Here is a 23,510-nt window from a genome sequence, read left to right on the forward strand (position 1 = left end):
CATGGGTATTTTTGGGCGCTGATTAAAAAAATTGCCGGCCCCAAGCGATTTGACCATCGGGTCGGCCGCCATTTTGAAATCCAAGATGGCCGCCATGAAAAATCATTAAATGTCAATTTCTTGAGTTTTACATGACATGTGACACTGAGATTTTACATATAGGGGTATTTTGAGGCACTGATTTCAAATATTGCCGGCCCCCAGCAATTTGACCATTTGGTCGGCGGCAAAATAGCCGCCATCTTGAAATCCAAGATGGCCACCATGAAAAATCATTAAATGTAATTTTCTTGAGTTTTACATGATATGTGACACTGAAATTTGGCATATAGGCTTAATTCGGGTGCTGATTTCAAATATTGCCGGCCCCAAGTGATTTGACCATCGGGTTGGCTGCCATTTTGAAATCCAAGATGGCCGCCATGAGAAATCATTAATGTCATTTTCTTGAGTTTTACATGACATGTGACACTAGAATTTGGTATGTTGGGGTATTTTTAGGCACTGATTTCAAATATTGCCAGCCCCCAGCAATTAGACCATTTGGCCGGCGGCAAAATGGCCGCCATCTTGAAATCCAAGATGGCCACCATGATATATTATTGCAATCATTTTCTCGAGTTTTATATGCACTGCGGTATTGAAATTTGGCATATAGGCTTAATTTGGGGCGCTGATTTCAAATATTCCCGGCCTCAAGCGATTTGACCATAGGATCAGCCGCCATTTGAAATCCAAGATGGCCGCCATGAACAATCATTGAACTCATTTTCTTGAATTTTACATAACATGTGCCACTGAAATTTGTAGTATATCAGTATCTGGGTGAGTTCATTAAAAAAATTGCTGGCTCCAAGCAATCTGACAGTATTGGTCGGCGGAAAAATGGCCATCATCTTGAATTCGAAGCTGGCTGCCATAGAAATATTGCAATTATTTCGTTGCGTTTTATATGATCTACGGTATTGCACTTTGACATATAGAAGTAGTGTGGGGAGCTTATTTCAAATATTGCTGGCCCTCAGTGATCTGATCCCCTGAGTCAGGGTTAAACGCGCCAAAGATATTCATTCGAGCCAACCCATTTAATTCTCAATTTTTAATTTTGATATTGCTGATTGACAAAAATGAATTAAAATGATTGATAATCTAACACTGATTCTAGGGAGGGTAACTTTACTGAACTTCCTTTTTTCAAATTGGGAAGATATATCACCACTTTGGAACTATTTTTATACTGGCGGGAGAAGTATTGCCATTTTACTGTCTCAAGTGATTAATTTGATCCTTTCAGGTGTAGTCTTCATAAATGCCAATTTATTTTTAAAATGAGCTGGTCGAGGTACCCTTTTCTGGTCAGATATGGAATGTCAGACATATATCCTATCCACTGGACAGGTAGTAAACTTAAATATTGATATAATTTCAATTATTATTACGCCTCACACACTCCTTGTAAATATTTGTAAATAGTTGTGGAACATAATAATTTGTTATTTGGTTTTCTTTGTTTGTTTGTTAGTTTTTTTGTTTTTTTTTCCCCTCTTTGTGTAATCGTTAGTTTTGACTTTTCAGTATTGTTTTTATATTCATGTATGTATTTCATATATCCAAAGGTCTGACAACAGCTCAAGCATCTGCTTATTTTGTCATACCACTGCATGTCTGCAACCTTGTTATAATCAGTATGTTAATGTTATGTTAATCATCATAATTATACATTAGTATTATGTAAAATTTAACGTAATCAATTTTGTGATGGTCACACTATGTACATTGTCATGACATGCAGAAATAAATAAATAAATAAATAAATAAATAAATAAATAAATAAAATAAACTATCAATTCTCGAATTTCATCCCTTTTTATTTTTTTTGAGCGCCTCTTTAACACACGAGTCTATGGGAAATGTTTTAGGCCCGTGATACCTCAGCTGCAAAATGGCAGCCATCTTGAAATCCAAGATGGCTGCCATAAAAAAAAATCATAAAAAAAAAAATCAAGTATCATAATTATAACGTAGGTATTATTTTGAAATTTGGCATCTTGGGGTATTGAAATTTTCCCCCAGTAATCTGTCCGCAATAGATATGCTGCAAAATGGCCACCATCTTGAAATCTAGAGAGGATCGACTGTCATGAAAATTCACTAAAATCATTTTCTTGAGTTTTAAATGATTTGAGGCACTGCATTTTAGACATACAGGCAGGTTTTGGCCTGCTGGTTCTAGAATATTGCTGCCCCAGTGATTGATCCACCGGGTCAGCTGAAAATGACCGCCACTTTGAAATCTAAGATGGCTACTACGAAATATCTTTCAAAAATGTTTTCCTGAATTCTACATTACCTGTGACACTGTAAATTGGTATTATGAAGCAAAAACTTGTATTGTATGTTAATTTCTAATATGGATAGATAATGAACATATAACACATAACACACTTTATCTGCCATTTTAAATTCCCATATGACCCATCATGACACAAAGGACATGATTACCTAGCTTAGTTCTAAATATTGATTATTGGGGGGGGGGGAATAAGTACAATATGATAGCACGAATCAAAATTAATGTATGGTATAACTGATGGTAATCCATTTATTATTGCTATCAATCGATTATATGCTAGGCGGTTGACAGTGAATCTTACAAATCTCCAGGAATTACTTGCCACCTTTCGCAATCCTCACGGACGCTAATATTAGGGTCCCCTAACACAAAAGTTGACGCTTAATCATACACTTGATTTTTAAGATTGATTGTACATTATAGTCAATAGAATCAAATTTGAGAAAACTGCTCTATAATCAATGCTTAGATTTGTGTTACAGGGGGGTTACAGGCCCTACAGATCTGCTTTTCGTGTGCAAAATTCTTTCCCGCGACACCCGCACCATACATGCATGTATTACGACTGATGGCTGGAGATATTCGAAATGCAGGACCTAAAATAGAATATGACATGGATGAGGAAGTGGTTTTTCAAACAAATCAAGTACATATTGAGTGAGGAAAAACTTACTGAATTAAGGCGTAGATATTACAGTCCATCGAATCGATATTGCATTTAATGTGGATTATTGGTGGATGACTGGCAATTGATTCCATGGGTCAGATCACCTCTCCAGCTGAACCCATTTCGCATGCGTTGATATGTACACAGCGTATGCAATACGTTTGAACATGCGGGCTTCTTTTGTTTCTTTTGTTTACTCCTTCTACACAAACGATAAGCCTCTAGCACAAGATGTAATGGGCATTATGTTTTACTTTCCCAAAAATGGGGATTAGATTCAAATTCCGGGGGGACCACTTCCATTGATGAGTGGATACCAGGCACGACCATGGGGTTTCGAAAAGTACCCTAAACAAGGGAAGCAAGTCTTTTCCAGATTATGAAAATACATCTTTTAACAATTATTTGGCTTGTGAAACCCTACAAGTATTGGAAATATATCCCTTTTTTCAGTATTTTAATCATCATTTTGACACCTTTATAACGTTACATAGGCCTATACGTAACGTACTTACCCACTCTTTCCCTTTTTACGCGTGGTTGCGCCTGGTATCCACTCTTCAATGGAAGTGGGCCCCCCGGGCGGCTTCTCGAGCTCTTGGAGGAACCAAAATGTGGATTTGGAAAGTCGTCCTTAATCGGATATATCGCTGTTACCATATTAGCAACCAGAATTTTGCACACGAAACGCAAATTTAATTTTTCCGTTCCAGATGCGAAACGAAAAAAAAATCTCATGTCACACAATTTGCATTGCAGGACAGAGTTTTAAGACCATGACGACAGGCCCAAAAGTCTCTTCCAAAATCAACTAACGTCGTAAATAAGCGTTCGCGTTCTTCCAACGAAAGGTCGGGAATGGGAGCATGTTTGCCTCACAATCGGGAGATCAAGCTCCGACAGCATCAGACCAAAAGATGTTAAAAGAGGGGAGTTGCTTCTACCCTGTTTGGCGGTCAAAGAATTAAAGGGGAAGTTCACCCTGACAAATAGTTTTTTGAAACAATAACAGAATAATGACAAAAATATTGAAGGTTTGAGGAAATTCCATCAAATATTTAAAAAGCTATTGGAATTTCATTTGGTATATTTGTGACGTCAGATGCAAGCAGTTCCCCCATGTTTCTTATAGAATAAAAATCAATGAAATGTAGCCTCCTCAAAAAAATGAAAATGTTTTTTATTGAACCCTTGGTATATAAACATACAAATGATTTCACACCTGCTCCAGAAAGAAAAAAAAATTACCCATGATGAACCATTTATGCATTTTATATCACACAACACAATGGGGCAGCTGCTCGTACAGTATATGACGTCACAAATCAAAAACTTAAAATTCTAATATCTTTGATGGATTTACCAATATCTTTTTTATATCATATTTTCTTGTGTTTTTACAATAAACTTTTTCCGGGGTGTACTTCCCTTTTTAAGGGATAGAGCAACGTCCGATGTGGCGCTGCTAAGTTGCTGCCGGGCTCACGATCTACAGGGTATGGGCAAAATACATTTTCAGAGCATTTCTGTTACTGAATTTTATTTTGAACAATAAAATATGTATTATGATCATCCATTATTAATATAAATTTCATCATCATCATGATCATACCACTATATAAACATCAGTACTTCAAGTCTGGAGCAGTTTTCTTCATGTCGATTTGTAATAAAATATCACAATTATTGGAGCAATATTCTGAAATCAGCAGGCCAAAAACCTGCCTGTTTGTCTAAAATGCAGTGCCTCAAATTATTTAAAACCAAGAAAATGATTTCAATGAATTTTCATGACAGTCGATCCTCTCTAGATTTCAAGATGGTGGCCATTTTGCAGCATATCTATTGGACAGATTACTGGGGAAATTTCAATATCCCTAGATGCCAAATTTTAAAATAATACATTACGTGATACTAGATAAAGTGATTTTTTTCAATGATCTTTTTTCATGGCAGCCATCTTGGATTTCAAGATGGCTGACATTTTGTTTCTGACTCAGGGGATCAGATCGCTGAGGGCCAGCAATATTTGAAATAAGCACCCCGCAATCCGTCGATATGTCAAAGTGCTATACTGCAGATCATATAAAACTCAAAGAAATATTTTACAGCCTCTCAATAGAAAATGATTGTTCCGGATGGTTATTATTCAACCAAAGCCACTTCAAATGTGTAACTGCAGAAGAAGCTAGCTGGTTTGTGTATTTATGGTGCTTCATACTTACGTAACATCTATATCAGCATTTAAGGGTGCAAAAGTATTATAATCTTTGCAACGGACAAAGATGTGGTTGTGTTGGATTTGTTTTCAGTGCCAATACAATGGGTTTTACTCACCATTATAATGTTGTACATCATTAAAACTTGGTAACCATATTGGAATTCAAAATAGCATCTATTTATTATGTTTTTTTCATTGATCAAGGATGCAAAGATCAAGTTTTTCTCCAAATTCAAAGTGTTACAGGCCATACGTAAGACTTGAGCAAATTATATTTCATGGCGGCCATCTTGTATTTCAAAATGGCAACCAAACAGGGGTCTGACAATAATCAGTGCCTAAATATATGCCTTTATGACAACTTTCAGGGCCAGAGTTCATATAAAACTAAAAAAAATTATTGCAACGATATTTCATGGCGGCCATCTTGGATTTTAAGATGGAGGCCGTTTTATCGCTGACCTGGAGGTCAAATTGCTGGGGGCTGGCAATATTTGAAATCAGTGCCTCAAAATACCCCTACATGCCAAATTTCAGTGTCACATATCATGTAAAACTCAAGAAAATGACATTTAATGATTTTTCATGGCAGCCATCTTGGATTTCAAAATGGCGGCCATATAGCCGCCGACCAAATGGTCAAATTGCTGGGGGCCGGCGATATTTGAAATCAGTGCCAAAAAATACCCCTATATGCCAAATTTCAGTGTCACACGTCATGTAAAACTCAAGAAAATGACATTAATGATTTCTCATGGCGGCCATCTTGGATTTCAAAATGGCGGCCGACCCGATGGTCAAATCACTTGGGGCCGGCAATATTTGAAATCAGCACCCCAAATTAAGCCTATATGCCAAATTTCAATACCGCAGTTCATATAAAACTCGAGAAAATGATTGCAATAATATATCATGGCGGCCATCTTGGATTTCAAGATGGCGGCCATTTTGCCGCCGACCAAATAGTCAAATTGCTGGGGGCCGGCAATATTTGAAATCAGTGCCTCAAAATACCCCTATATGCCAAATCTCAGTGTCACATGTCATGTAAAACTCAAGATATCGACATTTAATGATTTTTCATGGCGGCCATCTTGGATTTCAAAATGGCGGCCGACCTGATGGTCAAATCGCTTGGGGCCGGCAATTTTTGAAATCAGCGTCCAAAAATACCTCTGTATGCCAAATTTCACACTTTCTGCCAGATTCGAGCATCTTTTTCACATATCTACTGGACTACAATGGCAGGGAGAATATTCCACAGTCTAATGGCATCAGGAATAAAAGTTTTCTGATAAGTAACAGTGCGAACATGTGGGACGTGTAACCTCATCTGATGACCACAAAGCGAGGTGGAAGTAGCAGCCTGGTTGAAGTACTGTACCGTTGGTACATCAACAATTGTGTTTACCAAGCGATAAACCATCACCACCTTGAACTGGGCTCTTCTCTTTTCAAGGGTGGGCCACTGTAGCTGTCGTAGCATATCAGTGACACTACTAGTGCGATGATGGTCTCCAATGGTGAATCTAGCATATCGTCGCTGCTCCATCTCCAGCTTCTGGGTGTTGTCCTTGGTGAAGGGGTCCCACACTTTACATCCATATTCCAGGACAGGTTTGAGGAGAGATTGTAACATAGAACCTTGACGCTTCTTGGGCATGAGTGCTGGTTACGTTGCAAGAAGGCACATGTAGAGTTGGCCTTCTTGGTGACCATGCTAATATGGTGGTTCCACTTCATGTTCTGATGAATATGAACACCAAGGTATTTTGCTGAGCTGACCTTTTGTAAAGGTTGATCATGAATGGAGTATGTCATGTTTAGTGGTTTCCACTTGTTGGTTACTGAGATAGTTTGACACTTCTGAGGATTGAATTTCATAAGCCAGTCTGACTCCCACTTCTGCAAGGAGTCAAGATCCTCTTGAAGTTTGTTGGCATCATCATGAGATTGGATCTTGCGGTAGAGTAGGCAGTCATCGGCAAACAGTTTGGTTGTTGTCTGAGATGAAATGCAATCAGGCAGATCATTGATGTAGAGTAGAAACAGGTGAGGGCCGAGGACACTGCCTTGTGGCACGCCTGACAAGACAGGGATAGTATTTGAGGTACATACATTGACGACTACCCTTTGAGTTCTGTTGTGGAGGAGGTCTTGAATCCAGCGCAGGGTAGTAAGACGAATGCTGTAGAACTTCAGTTTGTATAGAAGTCGGTGGTGAAGGACTTCATCAAAAGCCTTCGAAAAATCTAAAAGGATCATGTCGTGCTGTTCGCCTTTGTCAAGTCGGTTGGCAAGGTCATCACAGGTGAAAATGAGTTGTGTGATACAAGAACGATATGTATCCCTGATCCTGTGTGTGTTTCAGGTCACATGACGAAGATCAAAGGTCATTTATTAAAAAGTCAATGAACTTTGGCCGTGTTGGGGGTATCTAATGAATTGGCACCATAACTTATAAACTTTATGGATCTAAACAAGTAGTTCATGAAACATAGACATACATGTAAGGGTTATCGAGTATGTTTTGCACCCGTCTTAGGTCACATGATTATGATCAAAGGTCTTGTTGAGTCAACGGACATAGTATTTTATTATCAATGGAGTGTTTTCTTTTGTAAATAAGTATTCAATAGCTGTTTTCAAAGTCAGCACTGTTGCTATATGAATCGCGTAATGCAGGCCAGACTGCCGGAGGCGTTCCACTTGTTTCAATCTAATAGATGTGCAAGAATTTGACATCAGCTTGTAATTTCTTTTCAAATCATTAAATCTGTCACTTCATTTGTACATTAGACAAAATTCTTGTGAAATTTGTTTAATAGTTTCCATGACATTTGATGAAGATTATTATTATGAATAGGTTTAGCTTCTCTTGATGAAATATGATTCTTTTTAACCCATTATAAGTCAGTGTATAATTATGAATAAAATATAGATAATGACACTTGGCAGGTTGCAGACATTCTTGGTACTGAACATAAACTTGAATAATACTAACACCCTAATTTACATTGGAAAATCAATTTTTAACATGACAGTAATTCATAATTCATACATTAGAAAATATGATTATCATTATCTTTTTTTTTTCAATTTTAGATTGTTAGGAAGTGGTTCAGATGATCTTACTGCTATGATCTGGGATCCCCACAGAAGGAGAAAATTAACAACTATCCGTACTGGTCACCTTGGAAATATCTTCTCTCTTAAAGTAAGTAACAAGTCAGTATGATATCATGTTGTTTTGGGGAGACATTTTCGTTGCTGTTGCTAAGTGGTTCTTTTGTGAATGATTATTTAATAGCTGTTTTTAAAGTCAGCACTGCTGCTATATGAATCATGTAATGTAGGCAAGACTGCCGGAGGTCTTCCACTTGTTTCAAATTAATAGATGTGCAACATTTTGACATCAGCTTGTAATTTCTTATCAAAGCATTATTAATCTGTCACTTAATTTGGTTGTTGCTAAAACTCTCGCCCTCCTTGCATTAAACATTGGAATCAACACCAGGCATATGTACAAGAAAGTAATTTAGTTTGATATTCAAGTGAAAGTTGTGATGGTTTCTATGTTCATGTCTAGCAATTTTTTATTTTTTATACATGAAATTTTAATCAATGAGTTATCTAATCATTGACTAAGATTGTCTTTGGCATATGTGCAAGAAATTGCTGCAGCCCAATTTATATTTCATTTCATTTATGCAATACTTTTATTAAAAACATAACAAAATATATTCACTCATATAAAGGAATATAGAGATAGGGATATGGGAAGCATTTAGAACAAGTAATACAAATGTACAAATAAAAGTATTAGGAGAGGCAGAAAGGCAGAGCCTTATATTAAAAGCCAATCTCCATAAATGATATTTATCAGTGGAAATGCAGTTGAGGTGATGCAATATGATCTTTCAATAAAGAAATCTTCCATTGTTTCATTGACAGTTCTTGCCAAACTCTCAAGATGAGACCATAGCCACCGGTGCTGCTGACTGCAAAGTCCGGGTTCACAACGTGCCTAGGGGTGAGACTACCTATGCCTTTAGCTGCCATGCAGGTCGTGTCAAAAGACTTGCAGTGGTGCCCAATCTTCCCTACATGTTCTGGAGTGCAGGAGAAGATGGGACGATAAGGCATGTAGTTTTGTTTCTCTTTCATTTTATTTTGGAAATTTTGTGAATCCACAGAAGAAAATATTTTGGACAAGGCATTGTGCCTATTATGCATGATGTGACTGAATGGAGAATAATTACAAAAATCTATGAACAGCTATCACAGACAATGGTCCTTTAGCAACCCGGTTTGGACTTCTTGCTCAATATTACTGCTACCTTGTTGATAAGAATCAAAATTAACATTTTGTTCATATCAATGAACTCTAGCCCTTTGGCTGCATATACATGTATACAGAGAATTAAATTGGCTCGATGTATATATGATTCATGATAGACTAGTAAAAAGATGTAGAATCATTCTTAAAGGGAGATCACACTTTGTTGGTTTAGATTGTGGTTCATTGCAGTTTGTCTCTGAAGTGGGATGCAATGAAAACCCTTTATTATAGAAGTTGGCAAGTTGGCTTTTAGTAGCTTACAACGATTTGCAATATATTTTTATAGGGCTTGCCTACCATAGCAATACGTGCCTTGTCAAAACACATTGAAATTAAATAGACAAAATTCTGAGGAGGCGCGATAGCTCAGTCGGTAGAGCGGGGGATTCGTATTCTGGTGACCCGGGTTCGATTCACACTTGGTGCGCTAGTGCCCTTTGGTAAGGCACTAATCCTCATTACCAGGTCCTTCGGAGAGGACCTTAAGCCGTCGGTCCTCTGGTTGCTTGCTTACAAGCATTAATGCTTTCTTAGCAATCAGGTAAAAAATCCCCACAATCAAATATAGGGTTCTTATTCCATCCAACTTGAGGGGCAAACCAAACATGTGATATGTGATTACCCCGTTAGTCTGCATAGTCACTGTATGGCATGTATGCTACACCTTTGTTGAACTGGATATAAACTTGTCTTTTTATCTGTTTCTTGTTTTATTGTTGTTGAATTTCAGGCAGTTTGATCTGAGATCTCCCCACCTGTGTAGTGATAGCTGTAACAATGTTCTTATTAATCTCAACTATTACACTGGCAAACATGGGGAATGCAAGTGCCTTGCAATCAACCCATACAGACCTGAACAGCTAGCAGGTAATGAATTCAAACTTGATTTCCTTTATGTACAGTGTATTTACATCCAACATCTTCTTTGCGGGACATTCTTGAAATGATTACATTCCACTCTGTGCTTGATATGAAAAAGTGTAATGCTCTCAAGTTATCATGGCATGAGTCGTTGATAAAGGAAAGAAAAAATTAAGAAAAGTAGGGATCGGACATATAAATATAAAGGGCTAATTATTGGCAATTCAATAAAGGATTTGTCCTGAATTCTATATGTGGGATTTTCCTTGAAGTGATTGGTCTCAGTTTTGTAGTTGATATGAAAGGTTGTATTATCTCCATTAAAAAATCAGGGCATGAGGAGTTAATGAAGTGAAGTAAGAATGGAGATGGAGAGAAGTTGGATATATATACAAAAAGGCTGATTGTGTTATGGAATTGCCCATTGGCTTATTTTATGACACAACTTTCACTATTATCAGCACAAACTCTACAATTTTTCCCTTGAATGATGCAATTTTATATTTTCCCATGTTTGATCTGTGTTCTATTGTGGTGGGGCTTTCAATCAGTTCATTTCAAGACTTTCTTTTTTTGTCACTATAACCAGCAAAGACTACAATATTATAAAACTATATCTTATTACTTATAATTTGCCACCTTGATCAATGCTGTTTTAAAAATATTTTCCTGATTTCTATTCTCTTTTAGTTGGGGCCAGTGATCCATTCATTAGGCTTTACGACATTAGAATGTTGAACCCTCATGCCGTTCACTTCTCAAGAGAAGAGGTCCTGAGGTCAGCGTGGAGGACCCCGGCCCCTGAACCAGATGACCATGGTGAAGTGCCAAGGGGATGTGTGCAATATTTCATAGCAGGTGAGAAGGTTTAGGATTCAATGATCATGATAAGTGAAATATGTGAGTGAGTTTCTAGGCTTCTTTGTTCACTTAATTTATACTTGTATCGGGCAAAAGAAGTAATGTATACATTGTGATATTATGGCATTGTGGTTTATTTATTTTTTGTGAATCAGTGCTGATGAATATCACTACAATTATAGCAAAATTATATATATATTTTTTTACTTTCATACAGTTTGACTTATCTTTAAAATTTTCCAAGATGTGTATAAAATCATGAAATGTTGTGTATGATACTTTCAAATCTGCATATTTACCTAATTCTTTTTATAAATTATGTATACATAACTCAAGAATTTGACAGAAATAAAGATGTATACATAAAAGTGTATGTGGTAATGACATGCTGATTGATTCATGAACAGAGTTCACTGAATGAAAATGTATCATATAAATATAAGATGGTTGAAACATATTTGTTAATTTTTTTTTAAACAGGTCATTTACCTGTCAAGGAGGAGGAGAGAGGGAGAAGATATAGGTCACTGGTTGCGACCTATGTGACCTTTGGTCCTACAGGTCATGAACTTTTAGCAAACCTTGGAGGAGAACAAGTATATCTGTTTGATGTAAACAATAGGCAAAAACCAAGACTGTATAATGTTGGTGATTATCCAGCTCCAAGTGCCAATGGATATTGTACAAATGGTGTTTGTAAAGGTATGTCTTTGAATATCATTATAGTTTGATATTCGTTAAGATATTTGAGTATTCATGTTTAGTCAGTTTTCAAGCCATTCAAAAGAATCGGGATGATGCTGTAGTATAAATAGTGACAGCAATATATTGTAGACATATTCTGTTATGTTATTATTGCCTAGTATGAAACTGTATCAATTTCTTTGACATATTTTTTCTTTGTGGAAATTAATAAAGTGGATGTATAGAAGCTATATAATTTGCAATATCATTATTGTTATTTCATAAATGATATTTACAGATTGATGCTGCCATTGGTGTCCTGTATTATACAAATAATGCACGTAAGCGCGTGCATGCAGGGCCAAATAATGAACGATGTGCGAGAAGAGCCAATGGATATACCGCACTGAGGTCCGCAGGACCGAGTGCGGTATATCCATTTGGCGAGCCGAACACAGAGTTCATTATTTAGGTCTTCTGTGCACAAGAATGCGGCATTGTTTTTTTAATACAATCTCCCCTCTCCCCCATGTTACTAAGCTGCCCCGAATGCTATATTTGATCTGAATTCTAGATCTAGTCTGCGCTGCCGAGCTACATCGCGCCACAGTGCAGACCTCGAACTATCCTGCACTCTGACGTCATAGTGCAGGATAGTGCATTTGGTATGACGTCAGAGTGCAGGATATTGGATGCCATAGTGCAATTCACTGAATATCATGTGATCCGATTTGGACCAATCACATTACAGAACATTCTTGGGAGTTGTATAAGTATGGATGATACACATGTTATTTCATATGTTGCTGTGACAGTCCTCCATGTTGAGGCACTGTTTGTTTGTTATATTTTTTGGGGGGGAGGAGGGTTAATTTACATTTTTAAATTGTTTTTTGTGTTTTTAAATTTTTTAATAAAGGAATAAGGATCATTCAACAATCTCACCAATGAGCATTTCCCTGTCCCCCTTGTAGGATCTCTTTAAACATTATAATGATTATTGCTTATTCACAGGTTGATATTATTATTGTTATTTTAATGTTAATTTTTAAATTGGCTAGATGTCCAACAGCACATAGGGGAAGCATTATCATCGAATGGATCATCGGTAGACCCAGCCAATGGGATAAATGGTCTCTACCAGCCAACCAATGGTATGAAGAAGGAAGACTCGGATGCGAGGGCGGGCTACTCCCATCACAGTGAGAGGCATCAGTCTAGGTCACATGCATCATCAAGTAGGAGAAAAGGGTGAGAGATGATGAAGAGCATAGGATGGTGATGATGATAGTAAATCTGTTGGGTGGTGGTGATTTGTGGTGGTGATGATGCTGGTGGTGATTATGATGGCCGTGGTGGTAGTGGTCATGATGATGGTGATGATGATATAGTTTTTTTATTGATCTTTGAATTTTAGTTGCTAAGTACAATTGGATGGAAATGGTACATGATACTGACTACAACTGCAATACATGTATATTTCAATTACATATGAAAACATTTTGCCATTTTAGCTTCCCAAGGCTTGTCATATTTACATTAGTTTCTACAGTTTCCTTCGTTTCCCCATGCTGCATAACATTAAAATATCTCTCCTCTTTCCCTCCCCTGTTAGCTCAACCAAAGAACTTCCTCCGAAGATTGAAGCATGGAAGCATGAAGCAAACAAGTTCTACTGTGATAAGAAGGATTATACCTCAGCTATCCGTCTCTACAATCAGGCCATCAGTATGTGTTCAGACCATGCCATTCTCTTTGGCAACAGAGCAGCAGCTTATATGAAAAGAGGATGGTAAGTGGATAGTGATTTTTTTATTAAAAAAAATTCATTAATATCTAGTAATAACCTGCCAGCATTTGCTTAGATAACCAGTAGTATTCAATTTATCAATTATCATAAATTTATTGGGGGGACGTGGGATATGCAACCCTTTTAAATGGTCAAAGAATTTTGAGCCTTATTGCTAAGCTTGAAACGAGAGTCCCGTTCTCTTCTGCTTCCTTCAACCTATTTTTAAGTAGGAATGTATACCCAAATTGAAATAAGGGAAAGGATAGAAATATGCAGCTTCCATTTACGATTAGTTTTTTGTGCCTTTGTTTGAAGAATTGCAGTTCTATGAGATCTGTGTAAGTAGTACAAAATGTATGTAGTGCCAGTTGACAACAAGATGAATCATTTACAGTAAGAAGTCAATATACATGTATGATTAATGAATTACCCATACCATATTGAAATGCAAAAACAGGGATATTTATGCAAGTCATAGTAACTGCAGGGGCCCGTTTCATACACAGTTGCAACTGTTGTAAAACCTTGCCATTATAGTAAATATGATGGTAACCTTGATTTTGATTGGCTGCTGAGCCCTGTTGCCATGATTGTTGCCATATTGGCAAAGTTCCAACAGTTGTAACTCTTTATGAAACGAGGCCCCTGATGTGCTTTTACCTTAGATGTAAGGCATTGCAACACCCATTGCCATCAAACCTGCTGCACAATTTACTTCATCTTAAGAAGTAGCAAGTATTTCCTCATTAGATGTCATCTGTACCTAAAACCATCTTTATATGCAGGGATGGAGATATTTATGCAGCTCTTCGTGACTGCCACAGTGCCTTGAGCCTCGATGCTAAGCATCGTAAGGCCCATTTCCGTCTTGCCCGCTGCTTGCTTCAGCTCACCTGGTCCAACGAGGCCCATCAGTGTCTGCAGTCATTCAAGTCCAAGTTTCCGGAGTATGCCAAGTATTCTGAGTGCCAGGCCCTGGAGAGGGACATCACTGCTGCGGTCTTCTCTAACTCTGATAAACGGACGAATGGTAAGATGTGTGGTTGATTTGTTGTACATGAGTGGATTAGTCCATGGACTGCAACCATGAGGTCCTGGATGGTGTTTCATAAAGCTGTTAAGTTAAGAGTGATTTAAGGACGACTGGTGAACCTTTCTTACGTGCTAAATAATCACCAATGACAGCATTTAATGGTGAATATAATATACCACAAGAATTAAAGGATCACCAGTCGTTCTTAAAGTTGCTCTTAACTTACAAACAGCTTTATGAAAAAGGATCCCCTGGGGACCCTTTCTTGCGGGGATGGGGGTTACCAAAAATAAATATAGGTTTTACAGGGTTGAATTGCTCACCAAGAACTGCATGCCATTTAGGAATACGTCATCACAAATATTGTGGTATTCACTATGTTTCTCTATCATTCTCAAATCCTTGGTTTGAATTGTTATGTGCAGAAGCTCCAAGTGACCAAGACTGGCAAGATTCACCACCGGATGGTCCAAGGACATCAAGCAGCGAGGCAGTAGAACCAAAGGAGAAAGAACTCAGAAATGATGCATATGATTATACAGAGAGATACTGTGGACACTGCAATACAACCACTGATATCAAGGAAGCAAACTTCTTTGGAAGGTATGCACTTCAAATTCTCATTAACTTTTCAATTTTTTTGCCTTATAACTTGATGCAGGCTGCCAACCAGTACGTTTTTGGCGTATTTAGTAGGTTTTTGCAACCAAAATACGACAGTACACTTTAAAAAAAAAAAATATGATTTTGTAAAAAAAGATTTTTATTATTTTATTTTTACAAAATTGTAATTTATTGAGAAAAATCATCTCTATATGTCTCTATTTCATAAAACTTACACAAATATGGTTATTGGATCAATGTAATTTCAGTTAACTTGTTTTTTTTTCCATCATTTTGTTAACCCTCAATCTCCTGGGGTATTTTGATTCTTGTCAATCCGGGGGGGGGGGGGGGGGGCCATTATGGCCCCCCCTTAAGATCTCGGCCGCCGATTGCGCGAGCGACGCAAAAATTTGCACACTGGTAGTGTGCGATGTAATCTACAAGGCTGTATGGTAAAATTTTCCAAAATAATGAGATTTTATTTTATATGAATTAATTATGCTAATTTATGCATAAATCATACTTTTTGCTATAATTCACTAAATAAAGCTCCTAGAATGCTAATTTTTGGTAAAAAAATTCTTTGTAGCAATCTTAACAATCGCAATTAAAAAAACTTCGGTTCGGAAATCAATTTCTTATGTATTTTATTGTTTTATGAATTTCTTATGTATTTCTTTGTTTTTTTACTTTTTGTTTTTTATTGTTTTTTCAATGGAAATCATTCCAGACTTAGTTCTGATCATAAACAAGGCAAAATTAATTCAGTTTAATCAGTAAAAGTAGAAATAATGATACATTTATGAATTTTGGCTAAATACACAATTTGCATTGGATTTGTACATGAAATCACGTTTATGAGCAATTTTGGGTCTGACATGCACTTACATAATGTTGCGTAATGTCGTAACCGTGTACGCGGGCGTCACAAATTTGGTCTCAAAATTTGCGCGAGACTTGAAAGTAAAAAGTCAGTGAGCGGCGAGGTCAAAAAAATTTGCGCAGCAGATATATCGCGAAAATTGTCAAGGGGGGGGGCCATTATGGCCCCCCCCCCCCCCCCCCGGGAGAATTAGGGTTAAAACCAGGGTGAGATATTCACATGTTTCAATGTTTTATTTTCATCTGCAAGAGCAGTGCGCATTTTAGCTTGCATGCAGCTTGAGCACTGCGATGAGCGTGTGCGCCCTCATTTTAATATGAAATGCAGTTTTTTGGGGAAAAATACAGTTTTTTTTATCATAGAATACAATTTTTCATTCCCAGAGGTTGCAGGTCTGTAAAAATCATACAAAAAACAGCTCTGAGTGTATACTTCACTGTTCAAATCATTTCCATTCTACATGTAGACAGCTGTATTCAACGAACTTGCCTGTACTACAAATCTATGTGTGGTGTTTTATTCTATGCCTATAGATTACAGTCATGTAAAATGTCTTTTTGTGTAATATGTACATGTATGTCACGTATGTTCAAAATATGTAAAAATGCAATTCCCCATTTTTTGTGGACATTAAATACAACCTTACATGTATCTAAACCTTATGAGAGAATAGTAAAAGTTTAACACATATCATGTCATTATTTAGTACATTCAAAGTATAATAATGAAATCTTTTAATTGGAAACATTATCAATATGTCAAAATCGCTCTTTATCAAGCAAGGTAGCTAATTTTTTGTCCCAAAGATGTCCTTTATTAATCTTTCCTATTCATAATCTTGAAAGAAAACAGACAGCAGTGAATAAATACCAACGTATTATTATTCCTATCCAGTAATGGTCAGTACATCATGGCTGGATCTGATGATGGCTCATTCTTCATCTGGGATCGTAAGACTACTAACATTGCTCGCGTCTTGAGAGGTGATGATTCCATTGTTAACTGTCTTCAACCTCATCCATCATCGTGTCTCCTAGCAACCAGTGGCATTGACCCCGTCGTCAGGTTATGGAGCCCTCGACCTGAGGTTAGTTGACAAAGATTTGGTAGAGTTGCACAAAGGAAGGAAAAACAAGTCAAAGTATTCAACTACAAACTATAAGATCCCTAAGAAATTAAATGCAGAAAGCTGAAGTTAAGTAATAACACATGTAGTACCTACTGCCTATCATGCTATGATTTGTACATGCATGGGTTGTGCAGAAAATACCCTAGTTCATAGTAATAAAGTTAAGTATTGAATCATGGTTGATCATGAAAGGATATTTGATTAGGGGTATTGAGGGATTGAAGAAAATGCAAGGCACGTTCAACAAATCTTCATGTTTATGCACATTATAAATATTCATTAGCAATACATCATGAATATGATTATTCTAATAATGAAAATGAAGTGATTCTTCTCACCTTTTTAGAATGCATGCGGTTAAAAGTATGAAAATCTTAAATATGCTTGAAAAATCAATGCATCTACATTCAAGATGTCATCAATTTCAGCCTCACTTGTATTCTAAGGCCCATATTTTGAACTCGGATTTAAATTCAACCCTGGTTTAATGTTGTGGTTTAACTATGGAGAGCCAATTGGAGCACAAATCCCTTACAATACACAATCATTCTATTTATTAACTAATATGACACCCAATTTTTTTGTAATTGTCTGGGAACGATAACTGAAGTATTATTCTTCATTATGAAAGCAAAAGGAAACAAAATAGTAAACATAAGAAATAAACAATAAAAACAGAACTTTTGAACTTTTTGCTCCCCATAATTTAAGCACAGAGCTGGACCATAGTCTAAGTTAAACCTGACTTCAGAATACAGGCCTAACCGTCTTCAGCTTCTGCTCTTCACTCCTTTGGGTACATGCTCCTGTGTGTATAGAAGTTGTAACACTTAGTATAGGGTAAACTTTTAGCCAAATGGCTAGTCATTAGAAATTTTGCATGTTCTTTATTCTCCTACCACTTCCAGGATGGTAGCAGCAACGACCGTTGCATCACAGAACCTGACACAGCAGCGACCGCCAACCAGAGGCGGATGAAAGCTGACCCCTTGGAGGTCATGTTAATGAACATGGGTTACCGTATCACAGGTATCTCTACAGACGGATCTGACGATGAACCTGATGCCCCAATGCCATGCAGACCTAGCTAGTATTCCAGGAGACATGGTGTCCATAGCGATGTCAGACATAGGAGTTTAATTTAAAGACATTCTTGTAAAGTGCTCGATTCCTTGGACAGTATTTCATGTATGCCAGCTGGGGTAAGATTGCCAAATGTTCAACCTGTCGTATCCAAAATTGCTTGTTTAGAATAAAACCTATTTCTACGATACAATGTTCATGGAGTGTGTTGTAGAAATAGTTCATATTCCATAAGACACGATGTCCATGTTGATGTTCAACATACCGGTTTATTTTAAAGACACTCTTGTAAAGTGCACAATTACTTGGAAAATTATGTTTGCCAACAGGTGTAAGATTCCCAAATGTTCCACATGTAGTGGTATCCAACATTGCTTTAAAGATACCCTTCAACACGATAAGGTGTACATGAAGTGCATTGCGCACACACACACATATTTTTATGTTTACATGCCTAAGAGACATGGTTACCAAATGTTCAATATTGATTATCATCAACAAAGCTTGAGGCACACTTGGGTGTAGCTCAGATGGAAACCCTGATACGTATCCCCATGCCAGAAAGACCAAGCAAGTAGTCCAGAGAACATGGTGTCCAAGTGTTCTTGAAGTAATGTTGGAAGAACTCTCATACAGTGCACAGAACTTCAGACAGTATTTAATGCTCACCAAACTATATGCCATTATTTTTGCATGATAAATACATTGGAATTGATTTTAAGAAGATATTTCCTTTAATTCAATTACAGGTGTTCTAGATGTAAAGAATTTTGCCATAAGTAGTGCACTATCATCCACACACTAGTGTGGGTGCGTCGTGGTCTAGTGGATCTGACTCTCGCCTTTCAAACAAAGGGTCGTGTGTTCGAATCCTAGCCATAGCGTGTTTTCCTTCAGCAAGAAGTTTATCCACACTGCTGCACTCGACCCAGGTGACGTAAATGGGTACCTGGCGGGATTTATTCCTTGAATTCACGAGCGCTGAAAGGCAGCTTGAGCTAAAGCCGGGGTAATAATAATAACAATGCGCCTCGGAATACATTGTTTCAAGATAGATGGCGCTATACAAATGCCTATTATTATTATTATTAATGCCCAATGGTATATGTACATGGTCCAAATGATATCTTAAGTGTTAGAAGTTCCAAATTCTTAAGTATTGATATGTCCAGAAATAAATGAAAGACACTAATTGTGTGAAGATAATCAAATACCATACATGACGCTATGCAAACCTCCTGCTCTTACATGTATGTTTGTTGGCCAGAAGACTTTGTTTATTCTTTTGGCCAAATGAAAAAGGATCACTGTTCTATTAGCTTTCCACCAGGTTCCAGATGATACTGTCTCACGAGTATCCAGTGACGTCCAAAAATAATGGAGACAAAATTGATGATTGGAATTAGAACACCAGTAAAATCTTGATGTGTCAAACCCACTTGAATTTCTTCTGAATTGTTATATGCTAATATCATGACTTGATTGATTCATTATTGGAAAATATATTTGTGTCCTAGAGTGCATATTAAATATATATTTTTTTTCATTTGTAGGCAGATAGTCAATTATTTTCAGATCTAAAATGCATGTATAGGTACTGGTATTGCCTTTATTTCCATTGAAAAAAAAATATTTCAGAATGTTTACACACATGTACATGAGTCTAATTTTTTTATCCATTGCATTATGAAGCTGTTGTGGACATGTTGTTGGTAAAGGTTTTATGGCTGAGTGGATGAGTCTCGAGATTATGAACCACAAGGTCTTGAAATTGAATCCCACCACAGCACTCGCATCCTTTGGCAAGGCATTTATCTACATTTGCCAATCTTCACCCAGGTGTAGTAAATGTTGTACCCAGTAGAAAGAAACTCCTAGAATGCTCCAGTGCCCAGGCATCCCAGCTTAAGCCGGGGTAATGATAACATTATCATGGTAGGAGAGTTTTTGGAATTGAAGTCGCTATCCTGGGTAAATATGACATTTTCATACTTGTAGTAAGGATATTTCCTGAATTTTTTGCAGAATTAAGCACTATGTAATATTATTTCTATGGTTTTGGTTATAATTAATTGCAAAAACTGGTCATGTCTTAATGGCTAGTTATTTATTTTAAGGAAAATTTTCAGCAATACCAGTATTTATACAGGTTCTATTGAGTATAATTATTTTATTCAATATTTAGGTCTGACCCAGCGAACCCATTATTTAGACGCTCAACAGGTATCGGCTTCTGGTTAACTTAATTCTCACACAGATGACAGGGAACTTCCGCTGCCCAACCATTGATCTCCATGATAAATGAAGGTTTAAATTTATGTTCCTTTAGACTTGGGCCCCATTGCATAACAGTTACTGATGGTAGCTTTGTCATCCAATGCTTATTTTCATGGCAACACTGCTTAACAGCCAATTGAAATCAAGAATTTCATGAGAGATACTGTTGGGTTCAATTGTTAATATTAAATTACAACAGGCTGTGGTGTGACTAAGCTCGGCAACAAAAAGCAACTATTTCTGTACAGAGACAATGGAATAGATGACATACTGTAGGTGAATGAAACTCCTGTCATGGACTAATCAAGTTTTCTTATTTAAATTGTGCAGAGTTGCACAGACAACCTCTTGATATAATGAAATCATTCTGGTGTCATATAAACGTGACTCACAATATGACATATCATTATGCTGTATTTAGTTTTGGGGTTAACTTTCAACAAACTGCTTAGGCTCATATTGTGTTATGCCCATTTATTTGCTTTATTATCTGTCTCATCCGTACCGAAATACCATATAATAATTATCGAGCTTTGTTGCACAAGGCTTGAAGGTTTGTTCAATCACAGTAGTTTTGTTGCTCTTTACTTTGCTCAATATCGTGGCAAACTACATGTATATAACAAAACCATCTCAATGCAAATAAAAAGCCCATCTTCATTTGTATTACTCTCATGAATTCTAGAGTGGCATGATATTTTGATACGTCCAAGGACATCATTGCTAGTGTTTTTTTTCCCTTAAAAATTCTCTTCACCATGACTTTGATCTACGTGTATATTGCATGAATTATACCATGTAAATAACAAAAACATGATTTTATATAGAGTTTTGTAAATACACCCATGAAATGTATAATATGTATGTTCTTATGAACAAGGTGATAATGGAGTTCTTTGTTGTCACCGTTTTTTTTGCATTACATATATTATGAGAGGGGTGAATAATTATTAAAGATTATTGGGGAAATGCATTCCTCAGCACATAGAAAATGGAAGATGTCTCCAGTACTTTATATTATTTGTCAGGAATGTGATTGTATACTTCATAGATCAATGAAAGTTTGAGAAAAAGTTGATATCACTTAATACATGTATGCTACAGAGATCCTTCCATTGGCATTGCCACCAAGATATATGTAACACATGAACAACTTTCCCATGAATTTTAACAAATTTCTTATATGGATGCTTTTATCAAGTCTACAGGCTTAAAAATATGTATATATCATGGATGAAGTGTTTATACTGTACTTTAATATTTTTCTTGTCCATAAAAGGGGAGAGTTGTTAGTGTTGGACCTGGCACATCTTGGTCGCATTACCAATGGGATGATCTCCTCAGCATTAGCATTCGACTTTCAAATTCTCATAACTTATTTATTTCTTGTCCACTTTTTCTCTCACTTTTATTGGTCACATTCTTTGATTTTTTGTTTTCACAGAAGCAAACATGTTCTCTCTCATTTGCACATTGCTTTTGTTGTGCATATACCCTTTTTAACAATCATAACTTTACCATGTTGGAACTTTCATATTTTTGCCAGAATGTATTAGAATATAAAGATTAAGGGGGGAGCGTGAGTGAAGGAGAGAGGAGCAGACGGATATAAACAAATGCTTAGATAAACAAACACAGATACAAACTGAACAAAAGGAAGTTATACGGTTATCATCCATGACATGAAACATTCAACATGTAGTTGGAAATTATACTTACAATATAAACTTCATCCAGTTCACAGGGGAAAACAACAATAAAAAACACCAATACAAACAACTCACCATCTTTCTAAGTATTTAATTAATCTCCATAATACAATAAGATTTTCAAGTATTTAAGTCGCTATACCCTTTAAAGATGTTCTAGATCTATGTCAAATATCTATAACTTTCTAATACTTACATTATCTGCCAAAAAGAACACAAATATCACCCATGCTACATGTATGAAAATTTTCTAAGTATACATTTTTTCTAAATAGAATGATTATCACAATATTTGAAAATTAAAGTCTCTGTATCAATTAAGAGTATATACATTTTCATTTACTGTTATCAGTTTAAACCACTTTGATGAACGTTCAGTGCTACAAGTCTTTACTATGACATGTATATGATTTGATCCTCATACTGATCGAGGCAATACATGTAAATTTGTAGGCGCATTAAAATTATCATTTAAGCTCATGGATGTTGAATTGTAAAAACTTCATAACTGGCCAATGACATAAAATAGACAAGGTATGAAAATATTAAAATACAAGTCATGTATATCCAGCTTAAGTATTCAAAAAAAGGTTAAATTGTAAACTTCATAACTAGTCAATGATATGAAAAAGGCAAGTTATGATCAGATATTGTTATACAAGTCATGTGTGTCCTGCTTAAGTATATAAAAAACAGTATTTCAGAGTGATTATTCACTGATAATCAACTTGCTAACAGAGCAGAATGACAAGACATTCTAACTCACTTTTTTTTTTTTTTGGGGGGGGGAATCACCTTTATATTTGTAACAACTTGTTGATCCCAGCTTTGTGTCTAATGCCACTTTGCTATGTCAAAGGACAGAATAACCCTTATAATAGGGGTGGATCCAGGATTTTTCAAAAGGGGAAGCACATTTGCACATTTTCCCCGAGGAAAAATTTGACAAGCAAAAAAAGTCTTCACTTTCCAAGGGGGGGGGGGGGCACACTTCTGTTTTAACGGAATT

At 36.6% G+C, this 23,510-nt stretch overlaps 1 protein-coding gene across 1 annotated transcript in view; it reads left to right on the top strand.

Moving 5' to 3' along the window:
- LOC129259694 (WD and tetratricopeptide repeats protein 1-like) overlaps positions 1-21,789 on the top strand; it is a 39,008-nt gene extending 17,219 nt beyond the window's left edge. The window contains exons 5-15 of the mRNA XM_064098100.1: positions 8,347-8,458; positions 9,196-9,387; positions 10,318-10,450; positions 11,135-11,302; positions 11,786-12,007; positions 13,051-13,240; positions 13,605-13,781; positions 14,567-14,811; positions 15,240-15,417; positions 17,198-17,390; positions 18,341-21,789. Of these exons, the coding sequence (XP_063954170.1) occupies positions 8,347-8,458; positions 9,196-9,387; positions 10,318-10,450; positions 11,135-11,302; positions 11,786-12,007; positions 13,051-13,240; positions 13,605-13,781; positions 14,567-14,811; positions 15,240-15,417; positions 17,198-17,390; positions 18,341-18,523 (1,993 nt within the window). The 3' untranslated portion in view covers positions 18,524-21,789. The remainder of the gene's footprint in view (positions 1-8,346; positions 8,459-9,195; positions 9,388-10,317; positions 10,451-11,134; positions 11,303-11,785; positions 12,008-13,050; positions 13,241-13,604; positions 13,782-14,566; positions 14,812-15,239; positions 15,418-17,197; positions 17,391-18,340) is intronic.
- Positions 21,790-23,510: the final 1,721 nt, after the last annotated feature.

This window comes from Lytechinus pictus, chromosome 4 (genome assembly GCF_037042905.1).
Source record: "Lytechinus pictus isolate F3 Inbred chromosome 4, Lp3.0, whole genome shotgun sequence".
In the NCBI taxonomy this organism is placed as follows: Eukaryota; Metazoa; Echinodermata; class Echinoidea; order Temnopleuroida; family Toxopneustidae; genus Lytechinus; species Lytechinus pictus.